We start from the raw sequence: 17,339 nt of genomic DNA on the forward strand, positions 1-17,339 counted from the left end.
TATTTTCCAGTACATATTCGTTTCCTTGCTGTCCAGAGACTCAACCTACAAACTGCTAAAATCTATTTGCGGACACTTAGAGGTGCGTATGACATCAGAATCCTGTGCGGCCTTTCTTCGGTATTAAGGTCTGTGGTTGACCTGGGTTTTCATTCTGTGCCTGATTTCAGAACACAAGTGTCGGGAACAGTCCCAACCCATCTTCTGCTGAAAATAGCTTCCGGGCAGATCGCCCTTCCTCTCTGCGTCTGGTAAGTCACCTTGTTGTGCCTCATTCTCAAGCCCCAAAAGACCACCAAGGAGCCGAATGCGATGCAATTGCACCAGGGTCTTTATTTAAGCTCAAGCTTGGGCCACACCACTTTCTGTGAAGTAGCAGGGAAGGAAGGTGAAGTCCCGAGCTCTCGGGTGGGACAAGGTTTTATAAGAAATGGCAAGCAAGCGATGGGGAGCCAAACCATAAACATAGCTTCTGTTTTCCTCCTGATTGGTGGTTGTTAGGAAGGGAAGTGCCAGGGGCGGGCTTGTAACCTGGAGGTGCAGGTTTGTTGGGGAATAGCCTGGAAACTAGACTCCAGTTCATTGGAGAATAATCTAGAAACTGGTGCTAGAGAGTTCAACCTTAGGTCAGGTTCTCTGAGATGGAGTTCGAACCCAAGATCTGGTCTCTCAACTTAGATAATGATCAAGGCGTGCAAGCAAAGGATGAAGCCAGGGCTACGTGTGCTCACACCACAGCCAGGGCTTGGGAAGAGCTCATGACCAGAGTAGTCGAGGGACAGCTGCAGAGCACAGCTTGTCTCTGCAGAAACAGGGGAACTGAAAAAGGCCGCTAACACTTTTTCTAGTAATCTAAGAAATGTGATAGTGAGATTGGAGATACATAAGATTTTTGTTTGCCTGTCAGTTTTGTGTGTGTGGTGCCAGGGGTGTCAAACCCAGAGCCTCATACACACCAGCCAAGCGGTCTCTACTAAGCCACGTCCCAGGCACCAGTGCTCCTTTAACGAGATTCATAAATTTTATTGAGGCCGTCCATGACTCAGCTCACAAAGGCCTATTCATGGTACTATACTGGTGTACACTATCAAAAACTGGAAAAAGTTAAAATTAATTCTCACCATCAGAGACTTTAGCTTAGAAAAGATAAGCCAAACTCAGAAATAACTAGGCACAGCTATTATGACCAGGTGGCAGGCGGAGAGATTATGATTCCCTTGGACTTTGTAGACCACAATGAAAACCTCCTGTGGTCTATTTCATTTGTGCACAGTGAGTACCTATAATAGGATTTTGTTTTTCAGAGAGAGCGATCTAATCATATCTATTAAAGATTGACCCGCACTGACTGTTAGTCAGCGATTGCTTTGAGTCAATCACAAGCCCATAGTCTGAACATCTGTGCATCTCCTTTTGCACTTTGGGAAATGTGTAATTAAAATATCTTCACATAAAAACTCAAGAAGGTTCATCTGGATTTGGTGGCACACACTATAATTCCAGTATTAGAGAGCTAAGACAGGAGGATTGCTCTAACTTTGAGGCCAGACTGGGCTACACATGGAATTCAAGGCCAGACTAGAATACATAACCAAACTTTGTCTCTAAAAAACAGAAGAGAATGTTTATAGAAGAATTTTTCACAACAGCCCAAAAATAGGAGAAAACCCTGATGTTCTTCAACTAATGAATGGAATGTTTTCACTGTAGTACACAAATGGAATATTAAAAGAGATGTCAGAAAAAAGAGAATGAGGGGCTGAAATATGCTACAACACAGATGGACCTTGAATCATTACGATAGACAGAAAGTCAAACACAAAAGGCTGTGTATGACATTAGTGTGTTTACTGAAGCTTCTCAAGTTAGGATAGGTTTTTGATCCCAGTAAACCCATCATAATGATCTATTTAGCACTGGGAGGGGAAAGGCAGAGCAGTCCAGAATGCACACACAATACTTAGAATTCGACGAACGTGGTTTCTGATCTGAGGCCACCCAGCTGGGGTCTATCCTCAGGGAAGTTCCTTACACGCGGACCCACTCCTTCCATCCACTGGAATGCTGGCCTTGCCATGTGGCTGGGAGAGAGTCAATGCATTCATGTGGCAAGGTGGTTCACACACTACCCCATATATGATAAGCATTTAGTAGATCATTTTTTAGTTATTTATTTTTATTTTATGTGTATTGGTATTCTGCCTGCATGGATTTCTGTGTGAAGGTGTCAGATCTCCTGAACAGGAATTACAGACAATTGTGAGTTACCATTTTGGTGATGGGAATTGAACTTTTTAAAGATTTGATTGGTTATTTATTTATTTATTTATTTAATGAGTAAACTGTAGCTGTCTTCAGACACACCAGAGAGGGCATCAGATCCCATTACAGATGGTTGAGAGCCACCATGTGGTTGCTGGGAATTGAACTCAGGACCTCTGGAAGAGCAATCAGTGCTCTTAATCACTGAGCCATCCATCTCTCCAGCCCCCAGTAAATCATTATTAAATGGAAGACACTGAAGTTTTTTTCACTTTTCAGACTGGGATGTAACTCAGTTGGTAGAGTGCTAGCCCAGCCTGCACAAAGCCCTGGGTTCCATCCCCAGGACCAAACAAATATGGCATGATAGCACACACCTCTGAGGTGGAGGCAGGAGAGTCCAAAGTTAAAGGACTTCAGTTACACTTCATCTAAAGTTACACTGAGGCTTTGGGACCAGCCTGAGGTAGATGGAAATCGTGGCTCAAAGAAACAAAATAAATATAAATCAGTCAATCAAATTTTCAACTTTCTTTTCCCGATCAATCATTGTAAGGAAGCAAATGAATGTTGAGATGGCCCAAAGACAGCAAACAACTTGCTCATTTGTTTACCATTAGGGTCCTTCCTCAGTTGGCAGCTAAATTGTTAAGAGCTCAGTCTAATTCTGTAATTCGGCCGTTGCCAGGGTCAGCTGGGAACACCATGCACCTCCTTAGCACCTCAGGGAAGCCTGAGGAATACAAATTAAAACTCCTCTCTCCGCCTGTGTTCTTTACTCCTGTCTGCTTCCTACCCTCTGTACCGTAGTTGACCCTGATCAGATCTAATTCAAAAGACTACTCTCTCTACTCAGTCTTAATTTTCCAGCAGTGGTGTTTTTTTTTCCTTTCCTGTGTCCAATGTCATTTTTTATTATAATTTGCTATACTTTTTTTCTATATTTGAACATGGACTTGAGCTGTCTGTCCAGTCTTCTCTTGTGCTGTCTGCCGCAGTCCTCTGAGATGTCTCTGCCTCACACTAAGCAGTCTCTCTGTCACCTGCCATCCGGTACCTTCTCTAGATGTTTGTTTCAAACAAGCTGTGAGCTGTTCGTGTACAGAACTCTAACCATGTAGGAGGCTCTCAGTTTCTGTCACCAGAGACTCCCGGGCTAGGAAATCCTGTGATGTGGGGTAACCCGTGCTTCATTTCCATATTTTATGGGTGGGCCCTAAGCAAGAGGACTAGCGTTTATAAAGGCCTGCCTGTTTTCTTCCTCTCGTTGTCTCCCCTCAGGATTTCAATGATGAATTCTCAGACCTGGACGGAGTGGTTCAACAACGAAGGCAAGACTTGGAAGGATACAGCAGTTCCGGCTCCCAGACTCCAGAATCTGAGAACTCTCGAGGTCTGAGGAAGTTGCGTTTTGATAAAGGTTTTATGCCCTACAAAACAAACACCCTCCCCTCACCCTCTTCAAAACAGAAACAAGGCCCACCCTTCTTTTCCCAGTTAATGGTTGCAAAGGAAATCTGGGGAAAGGGATCCTAAGAAAGGGAGTTGCCTCCATGGCGAAATCCATCCTCTCCTTTGTCCATATTTAACAGACATCGCTTAGGTCAATGGTTCTCAATCTGTGGGCCATGACTCCTTTAGAGGTCAAACAACCCTTTCACAGGAGTCACCAGAAAACCCAGATATTTACATTGCAATGCATAACAGTGGCAAAATTAGTTATAGTTGTGTTTTATAGAATTATATGTATGTAACTAAAAAGTAGCAAGGAAGTGATTTTATGGTTGGGGGTCAGCTCAACATGAGGACCTGTATTAAAGGGTCCTCACCTATGTCAGTAATAATAACAGTAGGAGTGAACGCAGCGTGTGTCTGTGGATGCCAGCCCAGCACGCTGTGTTCTTTTCCTGGGCACTTGGGGTTCCAGTCTCCAGGCGCCACATGGCACTCATGAGAGAGCCACAACACAGCCAACATGCAGATAAAGGGTCTTGTAATGAGTTTTAAGTATATCAGGGACCAAAATGACCTTGCCTCGTTTCCTTGGCAGACTTCCATGTGACCGAATCTCAGACAGTTCTGAATGTCACAAAGGGAGAAACAAAACCACCTCGGACAGATGCCCACGGGAGCAGAGCGCCTGATGGAAAAGCCAAGATCCTGCCTGCCCATGGTGAGGAGTGGGGTTATTGATGGGCTAGTAACATGCTCAAAGCCCCAGCGTTTCACACAATTCCTCTCATGGTCCCTCCCTTCCCTCCTGTTGTTGGTCTGTCTTAGTTAGGGTTTCATTGCTGTGAAGAGACATCATGACCTCCTATAAAGGACAACGTTTAATTAAGAATGGCTTACAGGGTCAGAGGCTTAGTCTATTTACTTCATGCTGGGAAGTGTGGCAGCACCCAGGCAGCCATGGTGCTAGAGGAGCCAAGAGGTCTACGTCTTGATCCACAGGCAGCAGAAGGACACTGTATTCTACACTGGGCGGAGCTTGAGCATAGGAGACCTCAAAGCCAGCCCCAACACTGACACACTTCCTCCAGCAAGGCCACACCTACTCCAACAAGGCCACACCTCCTAGAAGCGCCATAGCCCATGGGCCAAGCTGCAACATTCGAAAGCATGAGTTTATGGAGCCATACCTATTCAGACCACCACATTGTCTTTGAATGTTAAATCCCACTTACTTATTCAATAAGTAGTACCTGATTCTAGGCTTTGCTGGGGGCCACAAATGGAAGTTGATGCATTCTTCTCAGTACTTTGAGACTATGAACAAAAAGTTGGTGATAAAAACCAAGTTACTGACTTGTTTCTTATTTATTAACAACAACAACAGTAGTAGTAGTAGTAGTAGTAGTAGTAGTAGTAGTAGTAGTAGTAGTAGTAGCAGTAGTAGCAGTAGTAGCAGTAGTAGTAATAGCAGTAGTAGCAGTAGTAGTAATAGCAAGGATGGTGTTACATTGTTCCACTGACCCCAATACAATACTTGGCAGAAATAAGCCTCTCAAATATCTAATATTTGATGAGATAACCTGAAAACAAAATGAACCTACTGGTTCAAATATCAACAAGGAGGCCTCCACGAATATTTTCTCCTCCCCGAGGGTATAAAGCAACCTCAAGTAACTCTTCCCTGCTGAAATGTTGCTAAAAGAAAGATGTATGCAGGGGTGCTAAATTATTGCTACTTTTGGTTTCCACAACAGGTCAATCGGAAACTATTGGGATTTTACATAAAATGGAGTCTCGGAAGTGTCCAACTCTCCGTCATATCCTTATATTCTACGCCATTATGTAAGTAGCTATGTTTACTGTAAGTGGTTTATGCAAACAATCCTGTCTTACAGATGAATAGTCTTTTCTAATTCCAAGAGCCATTGTAAATCCCACGTGTGCTGACAAAACCCCACATATTTTCCTTGGCAATTTCCATTTCTTTTTTGGACATTCTCCCCATCCCCTGTCCTCCACCTGCCCCTCCCCCCCTTAATCTTAGGTTCCTTTTTATAACCATTGTGCTGAATCGACCCAAGAACCAAGTTCTACAAGACAGTCAGTAACTCCTGACATGTCTTTGTTCTGCTTATTCTTCTGTCTGTTCAACTTCTGAACAGAAGCCAAGACATCATTCATCTCTACAAGATAGCATCCATCTTTAGTGACAGCTCAGACACAGACTTTTTTAACTTTTCATCAGCTTCCAGTCTATAACCAACTGCTGGCTCTGAGAATAGCCAGTTTAGTTCTTTTTTTTTCTTTTTTTCAAAGCTGGGGACCGAACCCAGGGCTGCGCTCTACCACTGAGCTAAATCCCCAACCCCCCCTCCCCGGTTTAGTTCTAAAGTGTCTCTTATACCCAGGGGAAATACGTATGCCCATCTGGTCCCCATTAGAGCAGGGAATTTGCGAGTCTCTAGGGAACAAAGTTTATTGATCTTGCCCAGGCTTCTGGAAGACAAAGAGAATATCAAAAAGGATGGGAGCTTTGGCCTAGACATCCAGCTTGAGTCTAGCTTTGAACAATCCTATAAGAATGGCCACGTTTCTGTACTTTGAGAAACTTGTGACAGGATTTTAAGTCTTCTTGCTGTGAGATTTTGTAACATGCATTGATCTGTTTTTTTCTCTTTTTTTTAATTGATTTTTTAAATTTTTTTTATTTTTAATTTTATTTGGATGCTTTGCCTTAACTCTGTGTGTGTGTGTGTGTGTGTGTGTGTGTGTGTGTGTGTGTGTGTGTGTGTGTGTCCTGGGGCCCTTGGAGGCTAGAAGAAGGCATTGAATCCTCTGAATCTGAAATTACAGGTAGCCATGATCCACCCTGTGGGTGTTAGGAATCGATCTCAGGACCTCTGGAAGAGCAGCAAATGCTTTTAACTGCTGAGCCCCTCCACTTAAACCATATTAAAGTCTCTTAATCCTTTATTTAATTCTTTCTGAAAATGTCCATTAATGAAAAATGACTCCAAGTTCCTTGTTTTTAAATGTCAGTTCCTGGCCATTAAAATAATAGAAATTTCTTGTTGCCCCTCTCTAGTGTCTGTGCGTTGATCATCTCCACCTTCTACATGAGATACAGGATTAACACTCTGGAGGAGCGCCTGGGGTCCTTGACGTCCATCATGGATCCCCACAGTACTGAGTAAGATGGCCTTCCAATGCTACTTTGTTCAGATCAGTTTGACAGTTGAGCTAAGTTTAGAGTCCTCCTCAGTAAACACTATGAATTTGTTCTGTGTGAGGCAATCAGTTAACTGAGTGGTTGGGTAAAGCAGAAGAAGAGTTCTAGAAATGAGTGGCTTGACCTTGCATGACTCCTGTGCTGCTGTTCTGCCTCCAGCAGTACTACAAGAAACATACCGAATATTGTGTCGTTCACCTAATTATCCTAAGATGGTGGTTGTGACCTTGACCTTAAACTGTTCACGCTCATTTTTAGAAAATGGTAATGAGTTAAAACATTTGTTTAAAAAGAGATTCAGCACATGTCATCATATGTAATTATTTATATTAATTAATTTACAGAACTCTTGCCCATATTTCTGATTACTAACTAGTTGAATGTGTGTCTGTAAAGATTTGCTTCTGTACTTTTTTTTTTGAGACAGGGTCTCTCTACATAGCCCTTGGCTGTCCTACCATTCACAATGTATATCAGGCTGATCTTGAAATCACAGAGATCTGCCTACCTCTAGAGTGCTGGGACTAAAGACATATACCATCACACTTAGCCTCATTCATTACTTTCCATAAATGTAACTTCCACTTGCCAGATATGTCATCTGGGAAGCCTACTGCTTAATATGCTCACCCTTTCTAGATCTTTCTGAACTCTGGCTGGCTGGTTCAACTCAGCCGTGCTGGCTCAAACATCTCTCCAAGCTGACTGATTCAAACTGGCTTCTCTTGGCTTCTGACTGAATTGCTCTGCTTGGCCTCAAACTGCCAATCTGTTCTAATCTTATGGCTCCTTCCTATTCTCTGGCTTGTTCTGTCTTCACCTCCAACTTGTCTCTATAAAATTATCCCAGTAAAACTCTGGCTTCTCTCTCTCTCTCTCTCTCTCTCTCTCTCTCTCTCTCCCTCCCTCCCTCCCTCCCTCCCTCCCTCCCTCCCTCCCTCTCCCTCTCCCTCTCCCTCTCCCTCTCCCTCTCCCTCTCCCTCTCTCTGACTCATTCTATCAAGATGTTTTTTTTTTGATGTGTCACGTTGTCAAACTAACTCCCTGGTTTGAGATTAAAGATATGTACTAAGTGCATGTCTGTATTCCAGTCAGAGGGATTAAAGATTTAAAATGAGTAATTCTATCTGATCACCACAGACCTAGAAGGTCTTTGAATGTGATCCCTTGCCAGAGCAACCATGTTACTGAATTAAAACTCCTCTACAACTTTCAACATGCCTGTTCTAATCAAATCTATCCAACCCATTTATTCTTTAAGTCTGTTTTCATGAGAATTGTTATACATTGACTGAAATCATGCTTTTAGCAAGAGAGATTCCTTTTGAAGAATATCTACCACTTGCTAGAGACCCTATTAAAATGGGTACAAGGGTTGGAGAGATGTCCCAGTGGTTAAGAATAAGAATACTGGCTGCTCTTCCGGAGGACCTGGATTCTCTTTTCAGCCCAACACAACCATCAGTACTCTAGTTCTAGAGGAATATATATATATATATATATATATATATATATATATATATATATATATATATATTGAGCTCGGTGTTGTGATTCACACCTTTAATCCTAGCACTTGAGAGATGGAGGCAGGTGGGTCTCTGTAAGTTCAAGGCCAGCCTGGTCTATATAATGAATTCCAGGACAGCCAGAACTATAGAGACCCTTACTCAAAAAAATAAATATAAATAAATAAAATAGAATGGATACATACATATATAAATCAGAATTTCCTTCATTATGTTTTACCACAGCTTTATAAGAGAACTATTACTCCATTAAAAAAAAAAACTAGGGGTTGGGGATTTAGCTCAGTGGTAGAGCGCTTGCCTAGCAAGCGCAAGGCCCTGGGTTCGGTCCCCAGCTCCGAAAAAAAAAAAAAAGAAAGAAAAAAATGAAAAAAAAAAACTATAGATTCATTTTATGTTTATGAGTGTTCTGCCTGCATGCATGTATGTGTACCAGAAGTCAAAAGGGGGGAGGGTCAGATTTCCTGGGACTGGAGTTAAAAATAGCTATTAGCTACCATATGGGTACTGGGAAATGCACCCAGACCCTAGTACCCTTTGCTGCTGAGCCACCTCTCCAGCTCCTATCACTGAGAAAAGTGAGACTCTGGAATACTTAATGTCTTATATTTTATAATGACACCAGGGTTCAAACATAGGTCTGTAAACTGCAGAGCACCTGGATTCCTGGTTCTCCAGGGCCTCTCATACCTCAGTGCATGTCTGAGTCCACCACAGAACTGCTTAAAGCCGATCACGTGGCCCATCCCAGAGTTCCTGAAGGAACAGGCTGCAGTGGGGCTTCCCTGGTGACACTGATGATACTCATCTGCAATCTGTACTTTCTACTGTGTCATATCTCATTCTAGGGCCTTCTTCACTGTCTGTGTAAATTACCTCCAGACTGTGGCTTATGCGTATGCCTACATGCAGGTCATTTGGGGGCCATAAGTGCACATTTGAACCAATAAGCAAATACAGAATCCTAACAACAGTTTAGCCCAGATCCATATACCCTACCCCTGCTCTTCCACCATGTTCAAAATGATAACGCAACTCTTTATTTGTATTAGAGGTGAGACCAAATGATTGTAGACTGTTAATTCCTATCCTCTTGGAAAAATATACCTCATGTTTTACCACTGTATAATTATCTTAGTAATACAGAAGGGGGGATTCTGACAAACAGAATGTTCATTCCCCTTTGTGAGTTCATTCCAAGAAGAAATACAATCTAAAAAAAAAATCTGCATAGAAAAATGAAACACACACACACACACACACACACACACACACACACACACACACACATACAACATAAGGTCAGAGGATGCCTGTGAAAGATAGGACTGTTGATACAACATCATTCCAGACCCTGGATTTCCCTTGGCCCTCTGTTCAGAGTGAGACAGGTAGCTAAATCCTCATGTGTAACCTGACTCTGCACCCTCTGAGGAGCCCATCCATTTGGCTGGTGTTGTCAGCAGGTTACAGGCTCCTTGGGAGCCTACTCCTCTACACCGGTTCCATGCCTGGTGGTGAGAATATCTCTGTCCCTCAGAATCCCCTAAGTCAGTTCTCTGAGCCTCAAATCTCCTCAACTAGAAACTCAAGGATGTCCATCCTATTTCCAGGAATTAATGATTTATAAACAATACTATGTGTTCATAATAAGCAGCTTTTTTTTTTGAGCTGGGGACCGAACCCAGAACCTTGCGCTTGCTAGGCAAGCGCTCTACCACTGAGCCAAATCCCCAACCCCAAAAAAAAGCAGCTTTCTTGTGATATAAGTCGTCATCAGTGATTTTTCTAAGTGCCTCTGTTTCAAAAAAATGAATCAGATAGAAAATAAATCGGACCAGTTATTGAGATCTAAACACTGAATCACTGAATTTAAATCCTAACAAGAGAGGCTGAAGAGCTGGCTCACCTGTTAAAAGCACAGCTGCTACTCTCTCTTTTTTTAAAGATTTATTTATTTTATGTATATGAGTACACTGTTGCTGTCTTCAGACACACCAGAAGAGGGTGTTGGATCCCATTACAGATGGTTGTGAATTGAACTCAGGACCTCTGGAAGAGCAGTCAGTCAGTCAATGCTCTTAACCGCTGAGCCATCCATCTCTTCAGCCCCAAGGCTGCTACTCTTGCAAGAGGACCTAGGTTTGGTTTCCAGCACCCACATGGCATCTCACAACCATCCATGTACTCTCTTCTGGCCCCCAAGAGCACTTTATGCATATGATACACAGACATATATGCATGCAAAATACTCATTCATGTAAAATAAAGATTCATTTTTAAAAATAAATATTATTTTAAAGAATCAACAACCAAGAAAACTACAGCTGACACAGACTATGGAGAAGTAATATTTGACTGTCTTCCTGGAAAATGTTCTTACTCTAAAGTTCCTATGGGATTAATTGGTACAGTATTGCAGTAGAGGATTCCAGCCATAAACAGTCAATTGACACAAAGAGTTATATTTACATATTTATACAAGTCTTTTTTTTATATAATAATTTTTATTGGATATTTTTTATTTACATCTCAAATGTTATTCCCTTTCCCGGTTTCCTGTCCATAAGCCTTTGTCTTAGTTAAGACCTTATTGCTGTAAACAGACACTATGACTAATGAAAGTTTTATAAAGGGCAACATTTAATTGGGGCTGCCTTACAGGTTCAGAGGTTCAGTCCATTATCATCAAGGCAGGAACATGGCAGCATTCAGGCAGGCATGGTGCAGGAGAAGCTGTGAGCCTACATCTGAAGGTTGCTTGCAGATACTGATTTCCAGGCAGCTAGGAGGAGGGTCTCCAAGCCCACCCCCACAGTGACACACTTCCTCCAACAAGGCCACACCTTCTAATAATGCCACTCCCTGGGCCAAGCATATTCAAACCATCACAAGCCCCCTATCCTGTTCCCCTCCCCTACTACTCACCCCTTCCCACCTCCCCACCCTGACATTCCCCTACACAGGGGATTCCAGCCTTGGCAGGACCAAGGGCTTCTCTTCCCATTGGTGCTCAATAAGGCCATCCTCTGCTACATATGTAGCTGAAGTCTGTCCATGTGTCCTCTTTGGATAGTGGTTTAGTCCCTGGGAGCTCTGGTTGGTTGTATTGTTATACGACAAGTCTTAAGGAAAGAAGGGGAGGGGAGGGATCATGGCTGTGTGGAAATTTAACTGAGTAGGTACTCTTTTCGAACGCTCTAGTATAAATGGCTCTTTCTCCCATGGCTGAGGCCAGCAGTCCTTCATGCACACGTAGCTGCTGTGAGGAATGGAGAGTGCTAAGATCTTAAACAAAGGCTCTGAGCACCATGTACTTGAGAGCAGTTGTCTGCGTTTCAAGTTTAAGCCAAGGCACCTCTAGGTACTTGAAGGAAAGTAGCTGAAGAGAGGTCCAACTAAACTCAGAACTGGCCCCTAACACCCAGCTTAGAGCTGAGGATCACTGCTGTGCCTCTGTGACACTCACAGGCAAAATGAGGCCAGCCTGCTCCTAGCCCAGTTTTCTGTTCAAATTTAACCTGTATTCATGCCGTGAACGGGGTTTCTCTCTTTCCTTACAGGCAGACAGCCCCCTCCAGCCTAGGATCACAAGTACAGTTAAATGTGGAGGTCCTCTGCCAAGAACTTACAGCTAACATAGTGACATTAGAAAAGGTAAGTTGATTTTTCCTGTGTATAGGAGCAATCTGGGCATTCCTTGCAAGTGCTATACTGGCCTTTTTATTATTATTATTTCTATAAAGAAACAAATTTAATCTCATTTTCTGCAAAACAACGATTAGGTTGATCTATTGTTTGTGTCCTTGGCTGGACATGGGACCACTGGTGAGTGGTCAATGACACTGAGATTCGTGGAAAGATGCATTTGGGAGTCAACTAGAGATTGCTGAGTAGCCACAGAGTAAATACCCAGCTCACATAAAACATGTTTAACCCCTGTTACTACCTTAGCTCAAAGGAGAGAATAAAGTTTTAAATTACCTTGTTTAAGGTGGCAGAGACAGAAGGGTTAGGGACCTAGAATTTGAACCAAGTCTTCTTGCTTAAGGATAGAGAGATGGCTCAGTGGTTAAAAACCCTGACTACTCTTTCAGAGAACATGGGTTCAATTCCCAGCTCCCACATGACAGCTCACAACTGTCTGTAATTCCAGATCCAGAGGATCCAACATCCTCACACAGACATATATGCATACAAAATTTATATATGTACCAATGCATATACAATTTTAAAAAAGGATAAAATCTTTTAAAAAAAAAAAAAAACCTGGATGGGTGACAAATGCCATTATAATCCCAGCTCTTGGGAGGCAGAGGCAGGAAGATCTCTTGAGTTTGAGGCCAGCCTGGACTACAAAGCGAATTACAAGACAACCAGGGCTACACAGAGAAACCCTGTGCTGAAGGGGGAAGGGTGGTGGGGAGGGAGTCCTCTGCTTGGGATGGCTCAATGGTAAATGTGTCTATCACTTGAACGGGTGTGAGTTCAACCTTTATCTAGCTAGCTAGCTAATAAATCTGCTTTTGCAGGTTAAGAGTATACTCATGCTTCTCCCTCCAAAGGATCATCCCTGGCTAACTCTGTGCTTAGCCTAGGGCCCTCGTAGATTTAGGATGATAAGTGGATGAAGGAGGAGGGGGTAACCATTCCACCTGATGTTTAAATTTATTTCTCCTTTCAAATATTTCTGTCCTTCCCCATCTGGCAGCTCCCTTGGCTTAACCCTAATCCTTTACCTGCCACTCTCCAGAGCTGCACACTCTTGTGTTTGAGTTTTACTCATTCTGACTTGTAAATTTGTCCCTTGTACCAGGAGCACACAGAACGCTTTGGCCTCTTCCTCGTCTCCCACCAGGCCCTGTCAGGACAGCACACCCTGTAAAAAGGGAACAGAAAACAGAAGGATGTTGGCCTGTATCATTGGCAGTTGGCCTGACCCTGTGGGACTCAAACCCAGCCCAGCTAGGCATCGAGGGAGGCCACTAGAAATGAAAGGAGTCTGTAAAAAGGAGATTTGGGCCAAAATGTTCCCCGAGGCTGTTGAGCGGTGGCCTGGCACAGCCTGGGAATGACAAAGCCATGATCTACTGTGGGAAACCCAGAGTCATGACTCAGCAACTCCTTTCTGCTGTCAGAGATGCTCATGTCTGAGCCTCATGACCATCCCCCAACCCCGACGATCCACTTTATGTTCATGGTCGTCACGCCTCCTTCAGTCACCCACACAGCAAACCCAAGGGTAACCCCCAGCTGCTCCCCACCTCAAGTGCCATGAGGTCTGCCCTCAGATGTCTCCACATTCTCTTTCAGACACACCTCGCTGGTCCTGACTGCCCATCTGACACTGTGAAATTCATGAATTTTCTTTATTTTCTATTTATTAGTATGGGGTGTGAGGGGTTTGACAAGAGTGTGCACGCACCCCTGAACAGCCTTTGGGAGTCGGTTTTTTCTTCAGTGGGTTCCAGGAACAGATCCCAGGTCAATAAGCTTGACCTGCCAGCATCTTCACCCACCCACCCACCATCACTATGGCTCTATTTATGTTTTCTGAAAGTCAACATTTTGTATGTTTACTGACCACTGGGGTCTGGGCTATTGTTTGCTTATTTATCCCTTTTGTCTGGGTTTTGCTTTCTGCCTTGTCTGTCTTCATAGGTGTGTCTACATAGTTTAGACATTGGTATTTTACTTCAGTTCCTTTTCTTTTTTTAAAGATGTATTTACTTACTATGTATATAGTGTTCTGCCTGCATGTACATCTGCAGACCAGAAGAGGGCACCAGATCTCATTATAGATGGCTATAACCATGCGGTTGCTGGGAATTGTACTCAGGACCTCTGGAAGAGCAGACAGTGCTCTTAACCACTGATCCTTCTCTCCAGCCCTTCAGTTCCTTTTCAGCCTTTCTGCTCCTGTTTTTTTTTTTTTTTTTTGACTGATCCTTTTTCCTGAGAGTTAGGCAGGGCAGATGTGAAGCAGAAATGGGGGGCAGGAAAGGCAAGGGTTTGTTGGCATTTTGTTGTTGTTCTGCGAACTTGTGTGTGTGTGTGTGTGTGTGTGTGTGTGTGTGTGTGTGTGTTTGCTCGCGCATGTGTGTACATGTGTGTGCATGTGTGTGTGAACAGAGGACAATCTGTGGGAGCCATCATGGGTTCCAGGGATCAGAATCAGGTGGTCAGGCTGGGCAGCCAGGACTGGCCCCTCAACATCCTACCTAGAGTTGAGAATTACTACACGGCCTGAGTGATATTCACGAGTAAAATGATGCTGGATCAGTGCCCAGTTTTCTCCTCTGCTTCTGTAAAAAAACATTGACTGGAAGCAACTTGCAGTTGTGGGGAGGGTGGGAATGGGCTTAATAGAACTTACAAGATACTGCCTGTCATCCAGGGAAGCAAGGCAGGAACTGAAGAAGAGAAGGAAGGACTGCTGCTTACTGTCTCCTCCTCCCTCTCTCCCACCTTCCTTCTCTCTCTTTCTCTCTCTCTCTCTCTCTCTCTCTCTCTCTCTCTCTCTCTCTCTCTCTTTCTCTCTCTCTCTCTTCCTCCCTCCCTCCCTCCCTCCCTCCCTCTCTCCCTCTCTAGATACTATGCATAGGAATGTGTGATACAATTGCTAAACATTATGACACATCTGTTACTTAAAGCCACAGGGCAGAGCTTTATTTAAATTTAACCTCCGGGTAGCTTTTTATTCTATTTAGAAAATGCCCAGAATTTCCAGGCCATAGCAAATGCACTCTTAAGATACATATTATTTATAATAACACCATCTCTTCTTATTGTTTCAAGATACAAAACAACTTACAGAAGCTGCTTGAGAATGGGGACTGAGTGACCAGCTGCTGGGGCCAACATAATACCTCACGTTCTCCCTTGAAGAAGGTGCTTCTCGAGAGTCTGTTGTGCGCCCCCTGCTGGCCAGAGGCGCAAGATGCTGAGAATCCAGATGTGTTTGCGCTTGGAGGTCTCCAGCTCAGGAAGGGGGGAGGGGAATGAGTTTGCTTTCGTGCAATAAAAGTTGACCTTGTCTCTGCTGCTGCCTGAAGATAACAGACCCATCTCGGGAGGTGAGCAAGGTCCTGGAGGACACCTGTAACACTCGGGTTATGGTAACATCAGTAAACACAGCACTCCACGCTTGTCAGCTCTTTCTCAGCCATTGCTGCCTTCACCCACACCAATCAGCCTTCAGACCTAAGGGGAGGTACACTGTATACCACCAAACTCAAAATGGTCCTTTAGAGAATTAGTCACGAGCCTCCAACAAGGTGGTGAATCTCTCTCAATGAGCAGGCTTGCTTCTGACACCTTCACGTTTGTGGTTTTGTTTTTGTTTTCGTGTTCCCTTCTACTCTTATGTTCTGGTTTCTTTCATCTGTGCCTTTAAATTTTCCAATTCGGTTGGGTGAGCATGTCCGGTAAAGTGAATTAAATGTCCCATCTGTGTTGTGCTGTCTTGCGCCTGTGACTAGTACGTAATTGGAGTGATTCTCCCCAACCTCCCGTCAGGAATCTTTGAGGTGTGACATTGAAATACTAAATCAGATTCGCTCTGAAACCAAAACTAATCTTTCAGCCCAAAGCTGTCCTAGAAATGTAATATGGGAAGGAAAGCCCCGTTCCTGGGGTTGTAAGTGCAGTGGGAGCTTTGAAGCAGGATGTCTGTGTTGGACTCTAAAACCCATTTCAGCATGGTAATTGGATGTCTTTCTCCTACAATAAAGCGTAAGTGGTGGTCTGCTAACTTTACTTACAGTATGGGTTGGCTGGTTTTTATTAATAATGATTTAGGGTACCATAAGATCTGTAAGTATAAAACATTCTATCTGCGATGCATTTTATAATCATTTCTATGAAATGTATTTTGTTTAATCAGAGAAGCTAATAAGCGGATTGGCCGTGTCATGTGTATTGGTCTGCGTATTGGGTAACTGTGCCTGGTGCACCCCCGGCTTTTAATAAATACTCATTGCCTAAGGCACCCTAGTTAATACTGTTTCCTGCGTTTGTAATTTTCTTACCTGAGACTTGCCGTGGTTTTTACGTCTCCTCACCTTCACACTGCATCTTCAGCTTCATTCATACTCAGCTGCCGCCACCACCACCAACGCCACCGCCACCGCCGCTGCCACCACGAACTCCGCTGCCGCCGCCGCCGCCGCCGCCACCGCCACAGAGTATTTATTTCATAAGTCAAAAGAAAGTTTAAGGCTTTTTCAATTATAATGTTATCAAGGAAAGAAAATGAGCTTTGAAATTAGTAGACAAGTGTTTGATTCCTAGGTTTGAGATTTTAAGAGGTGTTCGACCTCAGACATAATTCTTTGCCATCCTCTTCCCCGTTTTTTATCAATGAGGCTGAAAGTACCAAAGGAAAAGTGTCATTGTGAAGATAGTGGAACCTCTAAAGCCCACAGCTTTGTTGGGCACATAGTTTACCTCATAACAGATACTATGGGTTTTGGAGGGTTTGGGGGGGTGGGTTCAAGACAGGGTTTCTCTGTGGAGCAACCTTGGCGCTCTAGAACTCACTCTGTAGACCAGGCTAGCCTCAAACTCACAGGTCCACCTGCCTCTGCCTCTCAAGTGCTGGGATTAAGGTATGCACCATCATCACCTGGCCCCTGATCATTTTTTAAATTTTATGCATGCGCGCGCGCGCGTGCGTGCATGCGTGCATGCTTTCCGGCATCGGTTCCATGGCTGCTTGGGATCAAACTTGACTTGCCCAGCATACTCGGCAAGCACTTCTACCCACGAAGATTTCACCAGCTCCACTATTAATGCTCTGCCATCTAGCAATCCATCTTAAAGCAATACTCAGATTAAAGTCAGTTTTGTGTGGAAGGATAGTT

At 43.7% G+C, this 17,339-nt stretch overlaps 1 protein-coding gene across 3 annotated transcripts in view; it reads left to right on the plus strand.

Annotated features, from left to right (window-relative positions):
* Gramd2b (GRAM domain containing 2B) overlaps positions 1-16,475 on the plus strand; it is a 97,929-nt gene extending 81,454 nt beyond the window's left edge. For all 3 annotated transcript variants that reach the window (NM_001014011.1, XM_006254748.5, XM_063277299.1), the window contains 8 exons: positions 11-82; positions 171-251; positions 3,544-3,655; positions 4,313-4,435; positions 5,472-5,559; positions 6,803-6,907; positions 12,039-12,132; positions 15,274-16,475. In NM_001014011.1, the coding sequence (NP_001014033.1) occupies positions 11-82; positions 171-251; positions 3,544-3,655; positions 4,313-4,435; positions 5,472-5,559; positions 6,803-6,907; positions 12,039-12,132; positions 15,274-15,315 (717 nt within the window). In that variant the 3' untranslated portion in view covers positions 15,316-16,475. The remainder of the gene's footprint in view (positions 1-10; positions 83-170; positions 252-3,543; positions 3,656-4,312; positions 4,436-5,471; positions 5,560-6,802; positions 6,908-12,038; positions 12,133-15,273) is intronic.
* Positions 16,476-17,339: the final 864 nt, after the last annotated feature.

Source organism: Rattus norvegicus, chromosome 18, assembly GCF_036323735.1.
Source record: "Rattus norvegicus strain BN/NHsdMcwi chromosome 18, GRCr8, whole genome shotgun sequence".
Taxonomy (NCBI): Eukaryota; Metazoa; Chordata; class Mammalia; order Rodentia; family Muridae; genus Rattus; species Rattus norvegicus.